At 45.0% G+C, this 23,251-nt stretch overlaps 1 protein-coding gene across 6 annotated transcripts in view; it reads right to left on the bottom strand.

Moving 5' to 3' along the window:
* The window catches only part of OSBPL7 (oxysterol binding protein like 7), a 47,188-nt gene that overhangs the window by 11,178 nt on the left and 12,759 nt on the right, over positions 1–23,251 (bottom strand). For 3 of the 6 annotated variants that reach the window (XM_053262665.1, XM_053262666.1, XM_053262667.1), the window contains exons 2-17: positions 19,638–19,836; positions 19,287–19,409; positions 17,582–17,635; positions 16,973–17,086; positions 15,105–15,236; positions 14,220–14,346; positions 12,574–12,677; positions 12,235–12,327; positions 11,867–11,999; positions 10,618–10,766; positions 9,933–10,028; positions 7,888–8,019; positions 5,632–5,725; positions 4,631–4,944; positions 2,993–3,130; positions 80–143 (exon numbers count right to left, since the gene is read on the bottom strand). In XM_053262665.1, coding sequence (XP_053118640.1) covers positions 80–143; positions 2,993–3,130; positions 4,631–4,944; positions 5,632–5,725; positions 7,888–8,019; positions 9,933–10,028; positions 10,618–10,766; positions 11,867–11,999; positions 12,235–12,327; positions 12,574–12,677; positions 14,220–14,346; positions 15,105–15,236; positions 16,973–17,086; positions 17,582–17,635; positions 19,287–19,409; positions 19,638–19,736 — 1,966 coding nt within the window. In that variant the 5' untranslated portion in view covers positions 19,737–19,836. The remainder of the gene's footprint in view (positions 1–79; positions 144–2,992; positions 3,131–4,630; positions 4,945–5,631; positions 5,726–7,887; positions 8,020–9,932; positions 10,029–10,617; positions 10,767–11,866; positions 12,000–12,234; positions 12,328–12,573; positions 12,678–14,219; positions 14,347–15,104; positions 15,237–16,972; positions 17,087–17,581; positions 17,636–19,286; positions 19,410–19,637; positions 19,837–23,251) is intronic. The other 3 variants (XM_053262664.1, XM_053262668.1, XM_053262669.1) reach the window with 3 other exon arrangements.

Genomic DNA, 23,251 nt, shown 5'->3' with positions numbered 1-23,251 from the left:
AACCTTTTCCCAAGGAGTGCTTCTGCTGCCCCCCTCCCCCTCCCCCTGCCACGCCTTTGCTTTTACCTTGAGACCTCACCTTGCCAGAAAACGAAGTTATCAGACTCTGCGTGGCAGGCGGAAACAGGCGGATGGTGGCATACCTGCAGTTTGGGGGGCAGGAGGGAGATAATAAGCTGTCGGTCTTTTGAGGACTGCCTCCTTGGAGTGCCCACTAAGAGGCAGTTTCTCTTTTTGCCCACCAACCTCCCAGAGGGAAGGAGGGGAAATGCTGTTTCTGTAGGAGTAAGTATGCAGACACAAAACGTTCTAACTCCTCAGTTCCAAGAACTGAAAGAGCCAACGAAAGTTGCACCTGTGGAGGAGCAATAGCTAGTGTGCACAGACTTCTGCTAAGGGATGGGGTAACTTGCATGCATTAACAGGTTGCTTGTCATGGTCTGTGCCCCCTCCTCACCTGCCATGCACAGAGCAGGCTTTTGCAAATCTAGTAAAGATTTATATATTTATATGAAATACTATATTATCTCATGGCAGCATACATTCCCCCTTTTTATCCTCACAACAATCCTGTGAAATAGGTTCCCCGGACAGGTTAGATCCACTTGATCAAACCTGAGGAGTGTGATAGCTGGATCAGGGTGTATAAGTGAAATCCAGACAAGCTTGGGATCCTTAAACCCTCTTTTAAAACATGAGTACAACTTAAAATTACAATCACGAGCTGAAGTCCTATTATTTCAATGAAATTTGAGTAAGTTTCTGTCTGGATCAAAGGAGCAGATTAACAATGAAGAAAGGAAGTTGCCTGCAGCCCAGAGATGAAACAGAAGCAGCTCTGACATACTGCCTCCCGAACTTTATTTATTTATTTACAGAATTTAAATACCGCCCAATATACGTATCTCAAAGCAGTTTACAAAATTAAACAACATATATGTTTAAAAATGGAAATATTTAAAAACAAGCTAAAAACCATTTAAATATTAACTAAAGGCCTGGTTAAACAGGTATGTCTTGAGAACTCTTTAAAAAGCAACCAGAGATGGGGAAGGTATTATTCTGACAGGGAGTGCATTGTAGGGAGGCCCAGGGAGGCTACAGAGAAGGCCTGATTCCGAGGTGCTATCAGATGGGGCCGATACAATAGCCAGTAGCTGTCAGAAGTCCCTTCCTGCACTGGCCACACCAACAAACCTAGCAAATTACAAGTCTCTTAAACTTCTGTCTAATCGCAAAGAAACATGAGTGTTGCTTAAACTGTCAAGATGGCCTCCAAGTAGCAACAGTTTAACAAACAAGAACACGTTTTAGACTCCCTTTTTACTACTTGCTTCTCATGGGCCAGCAGAGCTCACAAACTGAGTCAGTCATATGGCCCAAAGAGACACATTCCCTTCAAGAGTGGAATCAACTTGCCAGTGGGCAAGTTGCCAGATGAGATGAGAATTGGGCTGTGGCCAGATCTAATGACCCACATCCTCCCATATTTTCACTCCTTTTTTTCCTTGGTTCAGGGCACCAAATATATTCTTCATTATTTAATTGGCTCTGTTTGTTTATTTAAGGGATTTATATCTCTTATATTCTCACAAAGTCTCAAGTTGACTAACAATCAATGCCAAGAGGAGAATCAACAAGACCCCTTAAAAACACATTGAAAGTTGAAACTCAACATGATGACAACAACCGTGTGTCTTCAAAAAAAGTTGCCATCAAAAAAAGAGGAGAATAGTGGGGTGAGGGGCAATTTTAAGCAGATAAGCTGCAGGTAGGATGTGTCTGAATCCTTCCCTCCACCCAGCATTTTTCTCCCTATGTCCCCAGTTGGACTCATCCAGTCACTATTCTCCCAGCTAGGATCCAAGATCAGAAATATGCAGCAAACAGAAAAATGGCCGGGAGGGAAGGATTGGGGTGTGTGTGGAACGGCCTCTTGTCCCTCCTGAACCCACTAACAATTCATTTCATCAAATTAATTCTACTGTTTTGAGTCAGATCCTGGAGAATAAGTTTCCTCCTGTCCCAACCACCCACCAATTCTCTCCACATTGTTAATAACGTTATAAACCCATCATCTCCACCCCCTGCTTTTCTTCCCCCTTCCAAGCTAGAACCCCCAGCTGCTTGGGATAGGAGATGTGATCTTCCAATAATTCTGGATCGTAAGACAACACAAGATTATGGCTCAATTCATATGTAACGTGAACAAACCCCGGAGAACTATACCGTTGCGTGCTCCCCACCCACTTCATTTGCATGCGTGGAGGAGGAGAAGGAAGCCTTTTACTTCTGTTTTGAATAAACCACAATTTCGTTTTACATATAACCCTGGGAAAACTTGTTTATTCCAAGCCATAGTTAGGAAAAAACAAACCAGGATCAAATTGTGGTTTCAGACAGGGGTGTCATAAGAGGGTGATCAATGGGGCACAGGCCCCCAATTAATTGCTCAGTGCCCCGAATCTCACCATCCACCTCCCTCCTCCATGAGCACTTTCAGAAAAGGACAGCAGTGGAGGGACCTGCACAGAACATGGGAGAGAGCCTCACCTAAGCTTTCTGCTGCTTCCACCTTCATAGGTGCTGTATTAAAATATTAGAGACTTTAAAAAACATATGTAATTATTGTTGGTGGGGGGGGTATGATTGAGTTTAATCATCAAAGGCAGGGCAGTGGATCTTTTAAGTACCTAGCAACGCCCCTGGTTTCAGATCCTTGTTTTCCCCTAACTGTGGTTTGCAACCAAGTTTGGACTTAACACAGAACTGTGGTTAACTTCAAAATGATAGTAAAAGCTTTCCCACTCCCCCTTGTATGCAAAAGAGGAGGGAAAGCGGAGAACACAAGCCCACAGCTCACAGAGGCTTGTTCACATAGCGGGAAATGAGTCCCCAGTTTCGTCTAAAACCAGGACAATTATCTGCCATCTTCTTTGGCTCAGATCCGTATTCTCCTGTCTCCCTGCACCCCATCTTGTCACTTCAGTACCTGTTCACTTATGAAACGAAAACCCTTGTCTGGCCGCACACACTCATACGTTTCCCCCAGAACAGGGTTGAATGGCTTGCTGCCAGCACGGTAGTAGGTGGAGGCGTAGGCAGATACGGCAAAGGCAGCCATGTAGAGCTGCAAGAATGAAGCAGAAAAAAAATGTTAGGGATGGCTGTAAGGACAGGTAGGGGCCATCACAAAATAGGACGGTACTTGGGTTGGAAGGGGAGGACCCAAGAGGGGAAAGAAAGAATATGTTCCACTTTGATGCTTATGCAACCAATCACATTGCAGGTTTTGCCTCTCTCAAGGAGGCCGCACAATCTCAGGTTCTCCAATACAGAATGAGAAGGAGAATCTCAATACCATGCTGAGTATTGAACTTTCTACTGGGGAGACTCAGTGGGTGAGATTTGCTCTCCCTCTGATCGCCATATTGGGAACTGGGAGGGAATTTCTTCCCAACCCTCAGAAAAATGCATTTCTGGAGGTTGATATGAGGGCCTCTTGGTGTCTTCTAACTCTACATACCTATCACTGAAATGGGTTTAATACTGATACAGTATTAATTTAAACAAAACAAACTGCTACCACACCCTAAACTTCAGGTTTAGGAAGGAGTTGCTTTCAGCTAGGATAGTTTAGGAAGACTGGTAAAGAACATTTTCAGCTGTGGAGGGAGACGAGCTCACGTTTGAATACAGAAGGGTCCCAAGCACTATCCCTGGCATCTCCAGTTAAAGGGTAACTCCTGCTAACCAGGCAAAGAAGCACCTTTTAAAGTGACTGCTCTCTGATATTTAGGACAGGGAAAGCAACTGTCCTTGTCCAACTCAGGACAGTGTGGCCCTCTCCGTGTCAGTTGTATTTCTTGAGTTGTCTTTAAATAAAAAGATTATCAGCCTTTTTTGGGTCAACCGATTTTTCATTTCGCAGCTATATAACCTACTTTGTGATTTTTTTGTTGAAATGCAATATACATAAATACAGCAGAAAAGAAGAGGGAGACCAAACATGAGTTCTGATGGGAGTAAACAGTGATTTATTTTTAAGATGAATGGTGTCCTGGCAAAGCTTGTCTAGAAGTCATACCCTCTACCTTGGAAGCGCTTTCCCCTTAATCCAAAAGATTTAGTCACTCAGTGGTGAGCGGGAAAGCACTTGTTTTCTACCAAGCCTACATGCATATAGGAGAAGCAGAAAAAGCCCCAGCTATATGGAAGATATGGAAATCAGGCCATGATATTAAATTAGCTTCAATATTAAGCCCTCTTGATCAATAATCCCAGACATAATTGGGCTGGCTGAGGTCATTAACACTGGAAAGGAAAGGTACTCTACACATGCTCAGAGGCACTCTCTGTTCTTGCTACTTCCATGCTCCAGGGTGAAGCCTTAGCATTCCATTCAAGTTTCAGGACTGAATCCTGGGTGAGGCTGCATGGCTGGAGAGAGAGAACAGAAAGCTCCAAACTACCCCCAATGCCTGGGCGTGGGGTAGAAAGGCAGGGCAGGAGAAATCTGGCTCCTCTTTTTAATCAGGAGTTGGTTAACCAAGGGGTCCAATAGGAAAGGCATGCCACCCCTGTTCCAAAATGAGGGCCCAGGAAATGAGGTAGTGAGTAAGGCAGATACCAGTCTTTCACATGGGTCCAGAGTGCGGTTGGCTGCATCCAGCAGAGCACTGTACTCCAGTTCTTCACAAAGACGTTGCAGGGTATTGAGGGGCTCATTCAGCTGAACCGGCATGGAGACCTTGGAGAGATCCTTGCCAATGTTGTTGCGAAGAATGTTCCACAAGCTGATGTCACTGGCATGCACATGGGAGGCAGGAAGGCAGTTCCGTCGCGGGTTCCCAGGTCCCGGCCCAGGAAGGTATAAGGGAAGAGGCACTGGCAGACCACGGCTCATCTCGGAGGTGTCTCCAGCACAGAGCAAAGTGCCTGGGCCTGCCAGGAGGGACACAAGCAGCTGTCACCAAGCTTCCATTCTGAGTCCTAATGCTATCTTTGAGATTAGGAATCACACTGCCATCCCTTTTATCCAGGCACTTCTTACATTCCCTCTGTCCAATTTGCCCAAGGAAGGCGTGGAGACACAAGACCTTCTGTGCTGCAGGCAAATAGCCCCAAAACTCTGCACCGGAAAAAGTCACATTCTGCCATTCTAAATAGAACATGAAATACATGTCCATGTCCTGCTAGATTGGAGTCAAACATCCATCTACTCCAGCAGCCACCAGCCAGATGCTTCCAAGAAGCTCACAAGCAGGCATGAAGGCAAGAGCCCTCCTCTAGTATTCTTCCCCAGCATCTGGAATTCAGAGTTGGACTGTCTTTGAACCTTTTCCATGTTAGGGGTTTTGTTTTTTGTTTTTTGGAGGGGGGGGTTGGGCATGGAGCAGGGGTGATCAAACTGAGGCTCTCTAGTTTTTGCTGGACTACAACTATAATCCCCAGCTGCAATAAATTGTGACTACAGATAAGAGTCTAATTACAGCTGAAGAGTCTCAGATTGGCCATCCCTAGCATTGAGTCCTCTTATAGAGAAAAGATATTACAAGTGTTAACATTCAAGCTCCAGCCATAGCTCCGCCCCACTCAGATACAACGCCTGTCTATTTCTGGATCAAGTACCTTTGTGGAAACGCCCAGGCCCTCCTGCCATGTCAGCTGTGTCCTCCAAGATGTTGTTGGCCACCTCACTGATGCAGGACTCGTCATCTGTGGCCTGGAGGAGCAACAGAGGTTACACAAGCCAAGGGAAGAGATGGTTTGCCAGGAAGATGAGGAAGAGAAGTGGCTGTGTTGGTGTGAAGGGAATTTGAATCAGCATGAGAGAGAGTCTAGGAACTGTGTAAGGGCATAAGATCCAGTGTGGACGGGGAGCAGGAAATAAATAACACCCAGAAGCTTCAGATAAAAACAGGATCCATTCTCCAAAAAGCCTCCAGAAGAGGTTTAGGAGGCAGACCACATTACATAAGAACAGCCCTGCTGGATCAGGCTAAAGACCTATCTAGTCCAGCATCCTGTTTCACACAGTGGCCCACCAGATGCCTCTAGGGAGCCCACAGAGGTGAGGGCATGTCCTTTCTCCTGCTGTTGCTCCCCTGCAACTGGTATTGAGAGCATAGTGCCTCTGAAGCTGGAGGTGGCCCACAGCCACCAGACTAGTAGCCATTGATAGACCTGTCCATCATGAGGACACATAAACCTGACAGACCTGTCCTCCACTCTAAGTTGCAGCTACAGCACAGTACAGCTCTAATCAAAATGCAACCTCCATTCTAATCAAGCTGCAAAGAAGGACCAAAGATACTGTTGGGAGCCCTTGCAAGGAGAGGGGGAATAAGTTCCCCATTAGGGTGCAGAAAGATGACTGGATACGAAAGCCTGAGGCAAAGGAAAGCTGTTCTCTCTCTCTCTGGCAGAAAACCAGAGAGAGAGAGAAAGATTTCCCAGGAATCTCTGGGGCACAACCTGGCAAGGGCCACAAGGTGGAGATCTCAGAGGCAGAAAGCTGATCTAAGGCCTCCAAACAGAAGAATTCGCCCATTTGTATTCTTGGGAGCTTTGGAGACCCATGGGAAGAGCCACATGCCCCAGGCCATTGCGAGATTTAGTAGCTGATGGGGAAGGGAGAGGGCAGAGGGAATCAAAAATATGGTAAGTAAACTTATGAAGAGCTTGTTTCCTGCTAACCTGCATTTTCTGGTCATAATAGTAAGCAAAAAAGGGGGGGAGACTGCAAATAATGATTTGCGAGGCTGTAATATATGGTGGGGTGGACCATTGGGGGAATGGGAGGGAGGAGGCAGCAATTGCTAGGCAGGGGGGAGTGGTTTGGCTGCTGGCTAATTCACAAAGGAAGAAGAGGCGGAAGATGACAAAAATGAAGAAATAATAAAAAACCAAATGAGAGTGTCCTATTAATGAAAACATCATTATACTGACAAGTAACATATAATGCAAGATCACTCCCTTTAGCCCTGAATTAAATTAATCATTCTGAGTTAATTCCCATTCCTACTGCTTCTAGGAAGGTACATCTTGCTAAAAGCAATCCTTCACGGCCCGTCTTTTAAAAACGTATCATGGATACCAACCAGGTTACGTAGACGTAAGCACAGCTGTGCAGGGAGTTAAGTGGGTAACATTACTGTGCACAAAAGTGCATCTTGTAGTTCTTTCTTCAAAAACCAGTATGTGGAGATATTGCTTCTCTTCAGCCTACTCACACTATTGCCTTGTACCACAGGAACATAAGAAGCTGAGTTGTAATACTGGTCCATCTAGCTCAGTATTGTCTACTGGCAACGGCTTCTCCAAAGTTGCAGGCAGGAGTCTCTCTCAGCCCTATCTTGGAGATACCAGGGAGGGAACTTGGAACCTTCCGCATGCAAGCATGCAGATGTTCCATCCCTTAAGCGGGATATCTTACAGTGCTCACACATGTATTCTCCCCTTCATATACAACCAGGATGGACCCTGCTTAGCAAAAGGGACAAAGTCATGCTTGCTACCACAAGACCAGCTGTCCTCCCATAAGTGTCATCTTAAGCTCCTCCAACTCGAAGTAGCTTAAACAAAATTAAAACAGGAGAAACTATACTTCCCAGTTTTCAGCTTTCAAAATAGATATTCCACTGACACTACGCAGATCAGAGCAGCCTATATCACACCAGTAATTCACCCCCAGCTTTGAAGATTCCACCATTGTCATCCATTCATGGGTTGTATCATAAATGTGGAGTTTAACCCACTTGCTCTATAGGACCCACCAAGGGTGATATCACGCTTCAGAGTGGGCAGACACATGTACGTATTAGACAAGGACTCCTTTCAAGGCTTTCCCTTAAACAGAGTCCCTTGACAACTATGTCCACTAACCTCATTCTCAGATGAGCTGGCAGACAGGAACACCTCGCAGGCATCAAAGAATTCTGTGTGTGAGTCCGAAAGAGATACAATGCTGCGATTGGAGAGCTGCTGCTCCTGACTCTTAACCAGTAGCGTGTTTGGCTGCAGAGCAGAGAAAGAAAATTACCCATTTTGAAAAATGTGTTTGTACAAAGTAAAACCATACTTCACGATGACCTACAGTTACCAAATTTTGCATACATAATCCTGCCACTGAAATTAGCTGAATGCACTACTTTTTACACTGGTGTATGCTGGGGGAAGGTTTACATGATTTTGGGAGGGGTATTTTTAAAGAAGGAACTCTGAATATGATCATCATATTTTAACTGTTATTGTTCTCAACAGATTTTTAACACTCAATCACCAGATCAATAATTCAAAAACGGCATCATGCCCAAGAGAAGATCTGTCTTAGATTCAAATTTACTATGCTTCAAACTTACCATACATGGGAATTATTCAAATTTTGAAGTTGAAATCCTACAAATTTCAAACTTCTTTTACTTCCCTTTCACAAGCAAATAAATTTTTAAAAAATTATATGGCATATACAGGTGGCCCTCAAATAGCAGTTTCGCCCATTTTTGAGCCACCTCACCGTAAACCAATAGAGAAATCGTGGGGTTAGTTTTGGTTATTCATGGCTTTCTACGCCCCTTACTAAACTGGTATACTGTTTAAATAGCCACTCTCCTCACTTCTCAGCTGGCACACAGGGAGATTTAAAGAAATGGTGCTAGAGGCACAGGCTGCTCCACCCACTCTCACCTCTGCTTCTTTAAATCTCACTGCACAAGAGTGGCTATTTACACTTTACACCCTGCATTTCTCAGCTGATGCATGGGGAGGTTTGAAGTTTAAATAGCCACTCTCCCCCTGCAGGCTGCTCCATCAACTCTCACCACAAGAGTGGATTATTTATCTAAGGTACCTAACCCCATTTTGGGGGGTTAGGTCAAGCACTCCAATGTTCCATGAATACTAAAGTAAAGTTGTGCCATTGAGTCGGTGTCAACTCCTGGCAATCACATAGCCATGTGTTTTTCTTGGTAGAATGCAAGAGGGATTTACCATTGACATCTCCCGTGCAGTATGAGATGATGCCTTTCAGCATCTTCCTATATTGCTGCTGCCCGATATAGGTGTTTCCCATAGTCTGAGAAACCTAGGTCTGGGAAGTTCATTTCTTGAACTTCCCATAATCTGGGAAACATACCAGTGGGGATTTGAACCAGCAACTTCTTGCTCCCTAGGCAAGTTACTTCCCTGCTGCACCATTAGGTGGCGAATACAACTCCTGGATATTAGAGGGTCTCCTGGATTTCATTTCTTGAACTTTCCTAGCAGTGTAATCTACTCAGAACAAATTTGCCTGGTTGACAATAGGCCTCACCTACAAGTATTCTTATATTTGGTACAGAACAATACATTACACAACAGCTAATTTAAGAGTCCAAGACATTAACATTTTAATAACACAACACCCAACAGTCCCTGTGATTTACTTTGAAGTGCTTTGGAATTAGCTGCAGAACTGTAAAGCCCCTTGAAATGCATTAAATTACCATTTCCTGATTGAATTACTTGATCCGTTTGAATGACAGCAGATACGGTCATATTCTGAACTAAATTGTTGAACTACTTCATTCTTATTTCCTGAACTGAATTACTCAATTTACTGAACTATTTGAATGAGAACAAGTACTTTGTCTAAATCTGCTGTAAGGAAGGCACTGGTCAGCAGCAAACCTGACAGATGCTCATAAAGCAGGCATGAAGAAAAGGGCCCTCAGCATCTAGTGTTCAGAAGGTATATAACCTCTAAGCACTGAGGTTCCCTTTGGCTATCATAGCTGATAATAAGTCTCTATGAGTTTGCCTAAGTCTTTTTAAACCATCTAAACTCGCCTCCAGAACCACATTCTGCATAAGTGATGCATCTCACTGGCTTTCATACTGTATCCTACAGGGTAGAGTCAGCTCCAAAACTCCTGCCCAAAAAGAGAACTCACCTCATCAGGGTTGAATGAGGCAAAAGAGTCTAGAGTGGTGTCCGAGGAGATGGAGAGAGAATGGAAACGGCGTATACATTCTGGATTGTCCAGTGTCTGCAGAGGAGGGAAAAGGGTGAGCTTTTGAGTCAGCAACGATACTTACGGGAGGAAATGGCCCTTTAAGGATTGATAAGACAAAAACCAGACAATGCTAGAATGAGAGGTACCAGAGCTCAAGTCATCCAGGATGACACAATCTCTGACTCAGCTGAGATATCTTATTTGTTGGATGTGTTCACACTGTAGCGATGGTAAAGCATTCTGCACATGCTCAAAGGCACTTATTACTCCTCATATTCAAAGCCTCCTGGCAGCAAAAAAGTTCTTATGCTGAAAGCAGCAAATTAATACTACTACCACTATGAATATTTATATGCCGCTTTTAAAGCGAAGTTCTTAGAGCAGTTTGCAAAAGGAATTAGGAGATGGTTCTCTGTTCCAAGCAGGCTCACAGTTTAAAAAGAAGCACAAGGGAGACAACAACAGCCACCACTGGAGGGATGCTGTGCTGGGGTTGGATAGGGACAGTTGCTCCCCTCCTGCTAAATATAAGAGAATCACCACTTTTAATAGGTGCCTCTTTGCTTAGTTAGAAGGGGGATAGGAAAATAGGGAACTCTAGCAGAGGACAATGAGCCCTTACCCCGACTGCTGCAGTTCTAATGCTGCCCCCACGGCCACCCTGTGCAGACAGTGTGGAGGAACGCTGCAGAGCCAGTGTTCGTTGCAGCTCCTGGAGGCGGTCCCGCTCTGCAGCCAGCACGGCCAACACACTGCTGAGGGACCCATGAACTAGCAAGAGAGAACAAAATACATGAGAAAGCACATTCCAGTACTGGGCACAGACTCCAAAATTCTTAGAATATCATCATTATTTTTAACCGGGGTGGTGCGGGGAGGCTCATGTCTGTAGCCCTCAATTCTCTGAAAGAAAACTTTAAAAGTATGTGTGAAATGCCTGTTAAAGTCTCAAGAAGTAGGTGATGGGGCAAGGAAACAGAAGAGTAGGAACTTCAATTTTTGTATCAGGAGACAAGGAGCCCTTTCTCATGAGCAGTGAGAAAGGACAAGAGGGCTAGCAGGGGAGAAGCCTGAAAAAGCTTACCTCCCCGCAGACAATCCGTTTCTACTGCTGCTGTGCATCACCCTGCGTCACCCCGCTCCACAGAGCTCCCACAATGCACCACACCCGGCTGTTGCCGGCAGCTCCAAGGTTCGAGGTGCCGGACGCATCACCCCGTGTCGCCCTGCCCCCCTCAAAGCTCCCACAATGCACCATGTGAGTACATGGTGCATTATGGGGATTCCCCCCTTCCCCGAAGCCTACCAGGAGCCCTGCAGGTGGCCAGCCCTGGCTGAGAGCAGCCACAGGTGGCAGATGATGACAAAAATGGGGTTAGGAGAGGGCTTGCTCTCCTAACCTCATTTTAGAGTGTGGCTCTGTAGGCAGATTTGCCATTGTGACACCGCTGGGATTGGGCCTGATCTCAGTGGTGTGTACACACACACACACGCAAAACCAGGCTGGGTTTCCTTAGCCCAGTTTTGCACGCACGTGTGAATAGCTTCAAGGTTTCCACTCACTACATAGTCCTCTTACTCTGCAAGAACAGAGCAAATTATGTAAAATAACCTACATTTTCTAGTTTGGATTCTGTATCCTCTGACATACAGAGCTACACCATCCCCACTGCACACCTCCTGACCTTTCTAAAGAGTCTGGAACAACTGCATCCCACTGTATGTTCCATTCCACCAAGTTTCCTTTGTGCCCATTGTATCTCTGTCCTGTAAGTTAATATCCGTTCCACCCACTGGTTCAGATAGGCAAAAGACTGCTCTTGCTGGATGTTATAGGTATAATACCTGACTGATGCCAGGCACAAGCTCACCTTTCTGGGCTAAGATCCAGAAACTTCTCTGCAACTGGCTATATTCTGGAGGGAGGCTGAAGATTGCCTGATTTTGACAGGATTCCAAATACCTTGAAAGATTGGGCACAGAGCCATGCAGGCGTCCCACCTGCTGGGAGCAAAAAACTGGAGGTTAGGCACCTAATAGAGCAACTTCTCGTTCCATCCCTCTCTCCCTCCACACATCACATTGTGTATCACCACTTAAAATGGCTCTCTCCTCTGCCCCAAGAAAGCTCTTTGTACCGAGGAGCACCACCACCACGTAAAATGGGCCCCTTTTGTGACACACCCCTCCTCTCCTACCTCATATCAGAACCAACACCACCAGTTCGAAGCCAGCTCACCCGGCCTATGGTGTCATCCTTTGCAAAACTCTGAGTGCACCAGATCCGGGTGGATCTCTTCCCCTTTCTGGGTCTCTCTGTGCCCGCTGAAGTCTGTAAAACCAAGCAAAGGTCTACTGCTGCAGCTGCCATCAAATGTTTATTCCAAATCAACAGAGCGTAAAGCACAGTATACTCTTACGCATTCACTAATTTGGCAGGCACTGTAGGAGGTTTATATGTTACTGGGGTGCTGTGGGAGCAGCCACAGTAACAGCAGAAATGATCACATTACAGTAATGTACAAACTGGGAATCTTTGTGGAGAGGAAATAGCACTGCCAACCACCATCACACATACCTGACTAGTGGAGATGAGCGGGGCAGAGGGAATGTGGTGCAGAGACTCCAAGCTTTGAAGCATCTGGTTGAGCTCTTGGAGCTTTCCCTGACATTCCGAGAGTTCTGGAAAAGAAGAAATAAAAAATTATCAAGAGAGGCAGGGGAATTTTGCACCTGAAAGGAACTGGTCAGTCACATCTTATTTATTTATTATTCATCTGTGTAAACCGCCCTGAGCCATTTTTGGAAGGGCAGTATAGAATTCAAATGAATGAATGAATGAATGAATGAATGATAAACAGGGCTTGTATGGGTGGTGCTTGCAGCTTAACACAGTACAAGTAGACCAGGACGTTAGGAGGTGGGATTTCCTAAAGATAAGAACCTCAAGACTTTGGGTGCTCCAGATATTACAATTTGCATTTATATTGCAACTCTGTAGCAGCATCGGAACAGTTAGTGGCTTGTACTACAAGCATAGTAATGAAGACAGCGTCAGCCAGATACCCACACAAAGACCATTCTGTGACAAGGCTCAACAAGCCCTGAAGAGAGATAAGAAGAACCTCTGCACCAATTTGCCTGTCAGAACTCACAGGTAGGCAGGTTCATACTACAACAACGACGAATATTTATATACCGCTTTTCAGCAAAAGTGCCCAAAGCGGTTTACATCGAGAAATAAAAATAAGTAAAGATGGCTCCCTGTCCCCAAAGGGCTCACAATCTACAAAAGAAACATAAGACAGACACCAGCAACAGCCACTGGAGGGATGCTGTGCTGGGACTAGATAGGGCCAGTTGTTCTCCCCCTGCTCAATAAAGAGAATCACCACTTTAAAAAGGTGCCTCTTTGCCCAGTTAGCAGGGGAAGAATGTAACCATTCTGACAAGTATGGAACCAATGGAACATATAACAAAAGGGCCACACGTGTAAAGAACAAACCAAAACCAGCAACAAACTGTGTGCAAACAGCAAATATATATAAACATACAAATTCAAAGATTAAATAATAATACTTTTATATATGTGTGTCTTGAATTCTTTAAATAATACTTTAAATTCTTTAAATAAACATACATATTTCAAAGGAACATTAGAAAATATCCAAAGTAGCCCAGAGCACAGAATAATGAAGATGGTAAAAATATACTAATCTTACTAAATCAATATGAAGGACTGTGATGTTGCAACGGAACACCAAAACAAGTTCACTGTTTCCCAGAGTTGTTGGCAAAAGGAAATGCGCTCGCTGTAATGATTGTCCATTCTGTTATCCAAAGCTTGTAAGAATAATAATTTTTTCGCTTGTAGGTCCTTGACATAAAGAAATGTGTTATAATAATAGTCCGTTCTGTTATCTGGAGCTTGTGATAATATTTCTTTCACTAATAAGTCCTTTGTTGTTGTTTTTGTTGTTGTTTTTTAAAGGGAAAAGGGCCTTCATACCAGCAGGGTGAAACTTGCCCCATCACTTCACAAAAGAGACTAATGGAGTAGGAAAGTGTTAACAGCTAGCCAGAGATGCAGACACTATGGTGGGCCAACAAGCACTCTGTCTAGCAAGTAGGTTTGCAAGATACAAAGGAGGGGAAGGAGCTAGTTTGAGACACAGAGAGACAAGGAAGTCAAACCAGACAAGTGGAAAGAAGATCCCATCTCACCTGCAGAACACCTGTCCAGACCTTTGCTGTCACTCAGCCAAGAATGCACCTTGTCTTGGGAACTGGCTAGCGAAGACAGAGCAGGGGCACTTTCTGACATCAGCACACGGTGCCGTGAGCCACAGGCCTGCAAAAATAAGGCAGGAGGGTATAAAAAGCATGGAAGCTAGGAGCAAAGGATTCTGGTACTTCAGGCAACTGTACAGGTGACAGCTATGAGTTTTCACTTCTTATTCACTCTTGTTTCACTTCTTATTCACTCTTAACAAGATACTCGAGCACCTGGCAAGACGTAAGAACATAAGAACAGCCCTGCTGGATCATGCCTAAGACCTATCTAGTCCAGCATCCTGTTTCACATAATGGCCCAACCGATGCCTCTGAGAATGAAATGTTCCATTCCAGAAGTTAAGGCAGTTTGGATCTATAAAGCCACTCTTCTCCATAAGTTCACTAGCTGAAGCTATATGAGTGCCCTTGGCAAAGCTTATCACTTTTGCCTACAAAATGTCTCAAACTCTGTGGTATTTGAGGTTATATATCATTAGAATCAGAGGTGTCCCATTACACTGAGCCAATACAATCTTCCCAGTGGACATTTGAATGTACTCATGTCATCTGAGGGAATCAAGATTCACTTCAATCCATGTTTAACAAAGTAATTCTTGGATACAGAACTGTAAAGGCCTTCTCTTCCTGCATATAACTTAGACAAAGAAAAGCAAGGGTGGAGAATTTGGAATACACAGGGCCACTCCATGGCCACACACATGCCCAGAAATGTAGACATGGGCCATTGACAGGGCCAGTTCTTCACAGACCATCTAACTGCAACTCCTTGTACTGCACAAGGAGTATCCCTTCTCCACCCACCCCCACACTCACCTGTGCGAGATGCGGGACCCTCCCTCCATGGCCTCCCATCGGGAACTGTCGTTGGGATGCATCCATCTTCTCCACTTGGCGATGTGAGCACAACTTGGCCACCCAGTTATTGAAAAGTTCTGGAGATTTTATCTAGGAGCAATGAAGTGGAGAGGGGCCATCAGCACATGAGGAGCACAAATGGGGAAAAACAACCAGATGCTTAGTCAATTAAGACTTGCGTTGATATTTAGGAATCAGGTTCTCTTTTTCTTTGTGTGAAGCAGGTTCTCAGGCCCTATTATGTGGCTATTGGTAGAATTCTGAACACAGCTGGTCCTCAGCCTAAATCTGCGAGATTGTTTCATAGCAGCAGAAATAACACAAGGAAAGTGCACAAGTGGGAGTTCCTGGCCTGCATCAAATGTGTCATGTATTCGATACATACAGGAGTCAGCTTTCAGGCTCTAGGAAATGTAAGGAAAACATGTGCTGAAAGCAAAATGGTGGGAATGGGTGCTTACAACTGATCTGTGATGGACTGGGAGACAAGATACATAACCTTCCTATAGTCACCACATGCCCAGGTAACCCTCCCATGAATGGGCCCTGATGGACCAGCTGGGATTTGAACCTTGAGCCCTGGAACCCAAACCAAAAACATATCAGGTCATGGCCTTCTCTGTTGTTCCCCCAGACTCTGGAATGCTCTCCGTGAATGTCCGTACTTTGTCATCTGTAGCAGTTTTTTAAAAAACAACTAAAGACCTTTTGATTTGTTCAGGCCTTTACCCCTCAGGGCCTGCCAGGTCTTTCAGCTCTCCTGCTTCTGGTGTGTGTGTGTGTGGTTGTGTTTTTTGTGGGTTTTTTTTTACTGTTTAACTGATTTAAATGCGATTTTTATGGAGTTTTGTATTTTTAACTTTTGTATACCGCCTTGGGATGCCTTATGAAAGGCGGTATAAAAATTGATCAATCAATTCAGAATTCAGGTCCAGAATTGTAAGCTATTTCAGCCCATTCACACATGGCATGCAACTCTCATAGAAGTGTACACAGGAACAGTTACTCAGTTGCTATATTGAAGCAGTAGCACTTCCTATCTGTACCATGCATTGGAGTGGCCTATAGGCAGATTCACTTGCCAAATGAACACCGGTGCAGGAGAGGAGAACTGGTCTTGTGGTAGCAAGCATGACTTGTCTCCTTAGCTAAGCAGGGTCTGCCCTGGTTGTATATGAATGGCAAACTAGAAGTGTGAGCACTGTAAGATATTCCCCTCAGGGGACGGAGCCACTGTGGGAAGAGCAGAAGGTTTCAAGTTCCCTCCCTGGCTTCTCCAGGATGAGGGGCTGAGAGAGATTCCTGCCTACAACCTTGGAGAAGCTGCTGCTGCCAGTCTGTGAAGACAATACTGAGTTAGATAGACTAATGTTGGTCTGACTCAGTATAAGGCAGCTTCCTATATTCCTATTCACACACAAAAAGTACACGTGTACGGACACTTGTACAACATAATGTCTAAATAGGGCTTTGGAGAGTTCCAAAGGAGAATAAGGGCAAGATGTCAAATTCTGTAAATAAGTAAGCTGGATTAAATCAACCAAAGAAAGAAAACAAATGGATTATTTTTTACATCTTGCCCTGATCCAGAGAATGAGAAGATGATGCATTCACATGTATGCACAATGACCAGCTGACATGTTTGCATGCTGGCTGCTGCACTGGATGCTTATGAGGTCATGTATGAGGGCTGTTATTACGTGGGCATTACTGCATTCCTGTTTCCCAGGTCACCTGCTTCATCATGTTCCATTCCACCCACCACTGCCACCCTTCACGCGCGCACACACACACACACGGTGAAGCAACTACTCTGCACCCACTACCTTGAGATGATAAATATTCTCTTCCGTGTCCAAATCCACACGCTGGGCCTTCTTGTTAACTGACATGACTGACAGGCGGACGTCAATGGAGCCATGCAGCTTCCCTTTGATGACCTGAGGGAACAGTGAAGGGGCACAGATGTTATTATGCTGCGGACACCAATATTCCTTCCTTTTAGTCCTCCCAAAGGAGAGCTGGTCTTGTGGTAGCAAGCATTAATTGTCCCCTTTGCTAAGCAGGGTCCACCCTGAATTGCATTTGAATGGGAGATGTATGTGAGCACTAAGATATTCCCCTTAGGGGAAGGGGTCACTCTGGGAAGAGCATCTGCATGCTTGCATGAAGAAGGTTCCAAGTTCCCTCCCTGGCAGCATCTCCAAGATAGGGCTGGGAGAGACTCCTGCCTGCAACCTTGGAGAAGCCGCTGCCAGCCTGGCTGTGTAGACAATGCTGAGTGAGATGGACCAATGGTCTGACTCAGTATAAGGCACTTTCCTGTGTTCCTAACCAGTGCTTCTCATCAATCTTAGTCATCTCCAGCTCCTAGATTCCTGTGAACCTTTCTGCACAAAAATCGAGGTATCCCAGACTTCCCTCCCCACACTCACATCTTGACGTGTTGTGGCATATTTCAGGATTCCGTCTTCCAAAACAAAATAGCGCTTTAAGAAAGTGAGAAAGAGAGAGAGAGAAAGAAAGGCATCATGAATAAGTAATTGGTCACTCTGAATTAATTCAGGCAAGCAGGGCCTAATGTCATTCACTCAAAGGTCCTGAAAGACTTGGCTAACCAAATCTGAGTACTGCTTGCTATCATATGTGGAAATTCATAGAACAACAACATAATCCTTTAAAAAAAGAGAAGAGCTGCTAGAGAACCTATCTTCAGAAGTCGGAGTCGGAGTTGTGGGAAGGAAAGATATGCTCCAGCAAGTCAGTATAACCACAGCTTGCTGGATCATATTTTCTCCACTCCTTCATTAATATCATATACGTAGCACCATCCACAATCGTGGTGCTTTACAAAGCAGCAAACAACATGGTAGGTCCCTGCCCTGAGAAGGATACAATCTAAAATTTAACATAGTAGGAGGCTACAGAGGAAGGGGAGGAAGATGGAGGCAAGAGTAACAGGGGAACAATGTGTGTTCTGTTGCATGTACTTGGGCTAAATTTACTCATATAGGTTTATTACTATGTTACAGATTTTTTAAAAAAACAGCACTATCACAGCACTTTAAAGAGTTAAAAGTGCCTCACATACATTACCGCAGCAAATATGAGGAGCAGCCAAGGCAGGCCAGCATTTTTCCCATATTATAGATAGAGGGCTTTCTCTGAGGCCATTTAACAAGTTCAGTTGAGGAAACATTTGAATTTGGGTCTTTTTGGCTCAGACTCTTAGGACTGAACTATCTGTGATGTTTAAAATATTATTAGCCTTGATGGGCTGAGGGGTTTTTTTTAGTGGAGAAGATAGGGTTAAAGCCCCTCCCCCACGCCCACAGAAGCCACAAAGGATCTGATCTGCCTGTTACTCACTAAAACTAAGCCTATCAAGGCTAAGAGCATATTAAACATCAGGTGTCATTTGGCCCTTAGGCCCTAAACACAAGTAGCTTTCAAAGCTGTTAATTCCAGTTCCATGCCTAGGAAGACAGTAGAACAAACACTTCAAGAATCACACTTTTGCCATGGGAAAAATGGTGCAAACATTAGTACCAAATATTCTTTAATAGGTACTAGGCCAGGCTAGTACCTTTAATAATTAAATAAAGTAACAAGGCTTAACAGCAAGGGGAATGTGGCTGACATGGACGTTGGGGGAGGCAGTCTCTCCCGCCCCTGGATGGAGCCTGTTCCCATTGAATTCAATGGGGCATGCTCCCAGGGAGGGGAATATAGGACTGCTGGCTTCCCCCCACCCCTGGAAAAAGCCCTGCTGACACCCATGGTGGCTGATATAATATACCCTGTGGCCCACACCAGAAAAATTTGAAAGCAACAGAAAGCCATGCAGAAGACTTGGCCAAAATGTGCATAAATCTTACTGGTTCACATTATTTATCTTGAGTACAGAAGCTGAGTTAATAGGGCACAGAGCAGGCACAGAGCTGTTTGTCAGACAAGGCATTTATTTGCCCCGGAAGCACTAGAAGCCGTGAGGGATCAACCCTATTACTGCCTCCGTCACATCTTCAACTCAAACCCCCACCACAAGCTGGACGCTTGGGCTTGGGGAGGGTCCACAGGGAACCAAAACAGAAGTAAACTGGAAAGCCCCCAGTGATGTACCCTTCCCAAAGTTCTCACCTTGTGCCAGCCCTTCAGGGGCCATTTCCTCTTCTTGAGCAGATAGCCCTCTTGCCTCTCAGGCTCCTGGACAGCCCCGCTTGGGATCCTCAGCTCCTCCACTACCTCCCAGCTTTCAGAACCCTACAAAGCAAAAGTGAGAGAAAAAGAAAAGCTGTGGGGAAACCTTGGCTGAAGCCTTCTGTTGCAGCCTAAAGTTCCTCAATGGTAAGTGAGGCCTGCTCAACTTAGGCCTATACAGACAGGTCCTTTAAGCCACCTGGCCTGGGAGCCCATTCCAACCCAGTTCCAGAGGTGCATGGAAACTGGTTACAAGGTTACCCAGTGGGAAGGGGAAGCAAGAAGTCACACCTGCCGAGCAATGCTGTGTTTGGAAGACACGGTACTGTTGGACCGGGATGGGGGGGGTGCCCTTTTGGGAGAAGACGGATCTCTCTCATGGCTACCCATTCCTGGTGGGGCGGGCTTTCCCTCTTGCCAAAAGAAGTGTTAGAGATGCACCTTTGGATCAGGGCCTTGCCTTCATCTCCAGAGCATCATAGAGGGCTGGCTGTGAGGAAAGAAAAGCAGGCAGTTTAGTTGACCAGCAGTCCCAACATTCCCACCATTTCTACACAAGGAAAGGCAAAGACAATTGGAGCTTTCCACTGAGGAATAGTTGGGGGTTGGGGGAAGTTTGGGATGCCCTTGGAACAATCATGTTATTATGATGATCAAAAGGAAGAGAACTAACAAATTCATTTCCAATCAACTCGTCTTTGTTTCATTTTGAAAATCAGATGACTTTAGACATTCTCTCTGTTTTATATTTCTGTTGCATGGTGTTACTAGCACTGCTCTTCTGGGGGATCCCAGAAGCCACTCTGCTTATGTTTGAGACCACAGGCTTGTGTACTCTCCTCACTCTTGACATGCTCAGGAGCCTCACGGGATCGTGAGCTCTCCATTTGTTGGCACATGGGGCAGTTGTCACTTATTAGGCAGTGGGACAGTTACCCCCAGATTTAGCAGCTGCCAAAGCCAAATTGAAAGGGAACTAGCCTCACGCCTTCCCTATGCTGGGATACCTAAGTAGACCCTAGAGTTAACTCGCAAAAGTTAACTCTCCATTCTACCTCCCCTTCATAGATGCCTCAAACGAGCTAATAACCAATCAGCTCAGCAGGGAAGTCAGATAAGGTTCTGCTATGCAACTCCCTCCCTATCAGAAGAAAGCTAAAGTGGACCATAGAAACTCAGAGATGTACCAATTAAAATACTGATGATTTTACTAGGTCCTTCCAACCTAAGGAGATACAGTGTTTGCATGTCCATTCACTCCATTTACATAACAGGGTACATTTGACCCATTTCAAAGCACTGTGATGTAGTGCAGTACAACAAACACAAACAATGGAACTTCTTGAGAAATCCCCGAAACTATCCTGTTCAAGAAAGAATTGCAACTGGAAAGTTGCCCCAGGACATGATATGGGCTTTAATTGCCACTGGTTCCTTGAGCCAGTGTGCTCCACTGGACCTGCTGTGTGCTCCCTTGCGTGCTCCATTTGGATTCCAGTGCGAGTCACCCACACCTTAGACGCTAGATCTGACACCCACCATTACACTTGGCTGTGTCTTGCTCTGCATGCCAAGAATACTTCCAGCCTTCAGACTGGACCTCTTGCCTCGCCCGATCTGCCCAGCCAGCCATGTTGCCACCAGATGTTGGCTACTCAAGAGCAGACACTTACTGGATCTATCTTTGCTGCCTAACGCCCTTGGCTCCTCGCTACTGTCTGCTGCTTCCCAGTCCATCCCCAAGGAAAAAGGTCCTTTGGTTACACCAGAGCCATGAGGATCCAACCATTGTTAAAGGAAGGACGAGGTTGCATAGTAATCCCTGTGCCCCTATGGGCTTTCTATCCAGTGTTCTCTCTAACAGGGATTCCCAAATGTTGTTAACTACAACTTCTAGCATCCCCAGCTGCAACAACCTTTGCTTGGGGATTATGGGAGTTGTGGTCAACAACATCTGGGAATCCCTGTTAGAGGGAACACTGTTTCTATCCTTGTTCTCTTCTTAAATCCAAAGACCTGTTTCTCTCCAGCCTCCTTTCTCTGGTCAGCCTGGAAGTTATTTTAATTCAGACACTAAACTAAATTTCCTCTTAGCAGTTATATGGTTAATCTTGTAATGTATTTTTAGTAGTAAAATTGTCTTAATTTACACTCTTGTTCCATTACACCCCTTACCCTCAAAAACTTTCTTTGTTTTTGAACTTCAGCATCTCTCTCTTTCAGTTAATTTTCCCGACACCAAAGCTTTGCACAAAAATTATTCTGATGTGGAACTGGTCCACTCTGAGCGAATTTCCCCACACAAAGCCCAAACACAATTGTGGGATGTTCACCAATCACCCCGGGGCTGTTCCATTTACAATGGTTATTTTCACTGGTGGTGTGATGGCTGATATTTTTGAGAAAAGGAGTCTGTGAATTCATCCATTTTTGTGTGTGTGTGGATATAGACATATATTTCATTGAGACTCTCCAAAGTCCTGAAAGTCTTAGCTTCTCCCCTCACCTTTGTTTTTTAAGAATTTTTTTCCCTTGTCATTGCAAGAAAACTTTTTTAAAAGTATTTTATTTCCCTTAAAGGCTTAGAAACTAGAGGGTGGGAGGAAGGCTGGAGGGTGTATCCAACCAGACTTCAGGTCCTACCCATGCTTCCAGCTTTCCCCTATGAGGTACATCCCAAATTGCCTATTTTGCCCTTGAAATATTCCCCGCAACCCAAATTGACTATTTTATTTATTTATTATTTTATTTATTTATCAAATTTGTACACTGCCCCAAACTTTTGTCTCTGGGTGGTTAACAATAGCATACAAGAAGTTAAAAACATATACAAAAAACTTAAAACAATTTAACAATTTAAAAAAACAACAACAACAACCCAGAGATTGAAACCTAAAAACATTTAGGAAGCTGAGAAAACTTGGGTGAAAAGATGGGTTTTCAGGTGTTTCTTGAAAATTGCCAGATGGAGATGATCGTATCTCAGCAGGGAGCGCATTCCACAATCTCGGGGCAGCGACTGAGAAGGCCCGTTCAAGAACAAAGCAGGTTTTATTTGAGGGTAAGGGGTACAATGGAGCAAGAGTGTAAATTAAGTTCTGAGATTTTCTCTTCAGTCTTCAGCAAGGCTGAAGCCTACAAATCTGATGCTTGCTCTCAAAAACCAGCAAATCCCAGTTTTTATTCCACAATCCCTGACAAAAGACAGACAAAAAACTGAATGCGAACAGAAGGGAACACTCAAAAAGACGACTGAAAAAATCCCATGCAGCTAGGGTTGTTTGGGGGTAAGAAGGAAAGCTTGAGACGCAACTCCTCACAATTTTGGGGGGAGGCAGGGAAGACGCTTCTGAAGGAAAGACATGGTTTATTGTGCTTGGGAGAGGGAAGCTCCTCAAATGCTTGTGGATGGGATCTGCACCCCTGGGGTTGACGGTTCTTGAAGTCTGACTTAAAGTATGAGGATTTCATTATTTTCCCTCTCAAGTGGAAAAAGCCAGAATCAAGGAGACTGGGGCAAAGCAAGGTTGGAGCGGGTCCTGGGACAAAAAGTGTAGGTGGGAGAGGTATCCTCTTGCCCTGCTTCACCTTCTTGGGAGAGGCAAGAGGAGGAGAGTAAAGAGCAAGCTGTTGCTCAGCTGGCAGGCCCCCTCTCCCTCAGGGGCCCAGGGACACCTGCCCCTCCTTGTTCAATTCTGGCTACACTCCTGACAGGCTATTTTTGACTACTATTGAGAGCGTTTTTTTATCCCCTCCACTCAACAACTCTGAGGCACCAGACACAGCCTGGCTCTTTTCCTGACTGGCCAGATGACATTCTCGGAACCAAAAGGCTGCACTGTCAGGAGACAAGAGCACTTTCCTGGAAATGTGATATTGGTACCCTAAAGTTCTGAGATTTTCTC

Source organism: Hemicordylus capensis, chromosome 6, assembly GCF_027244095.1.
Source record: "Hemicordylus capensis ecotype Gifberg chromosome 6, rHemCap1.1.pri, whole genome shotgun sequence".
Classification (NCBI taxonomy): domain Eukaryota; kingdom Metazoa; phylum Chordata; class Lepidosauria; order Squamata; family Cordylidae; genus Hemicordylus; species Hemicordylus capensis.
Note: the sequence above shows the minus strand (reverse complement) of the source record. Positions and strands in the feature narration are given on the sequence as shown.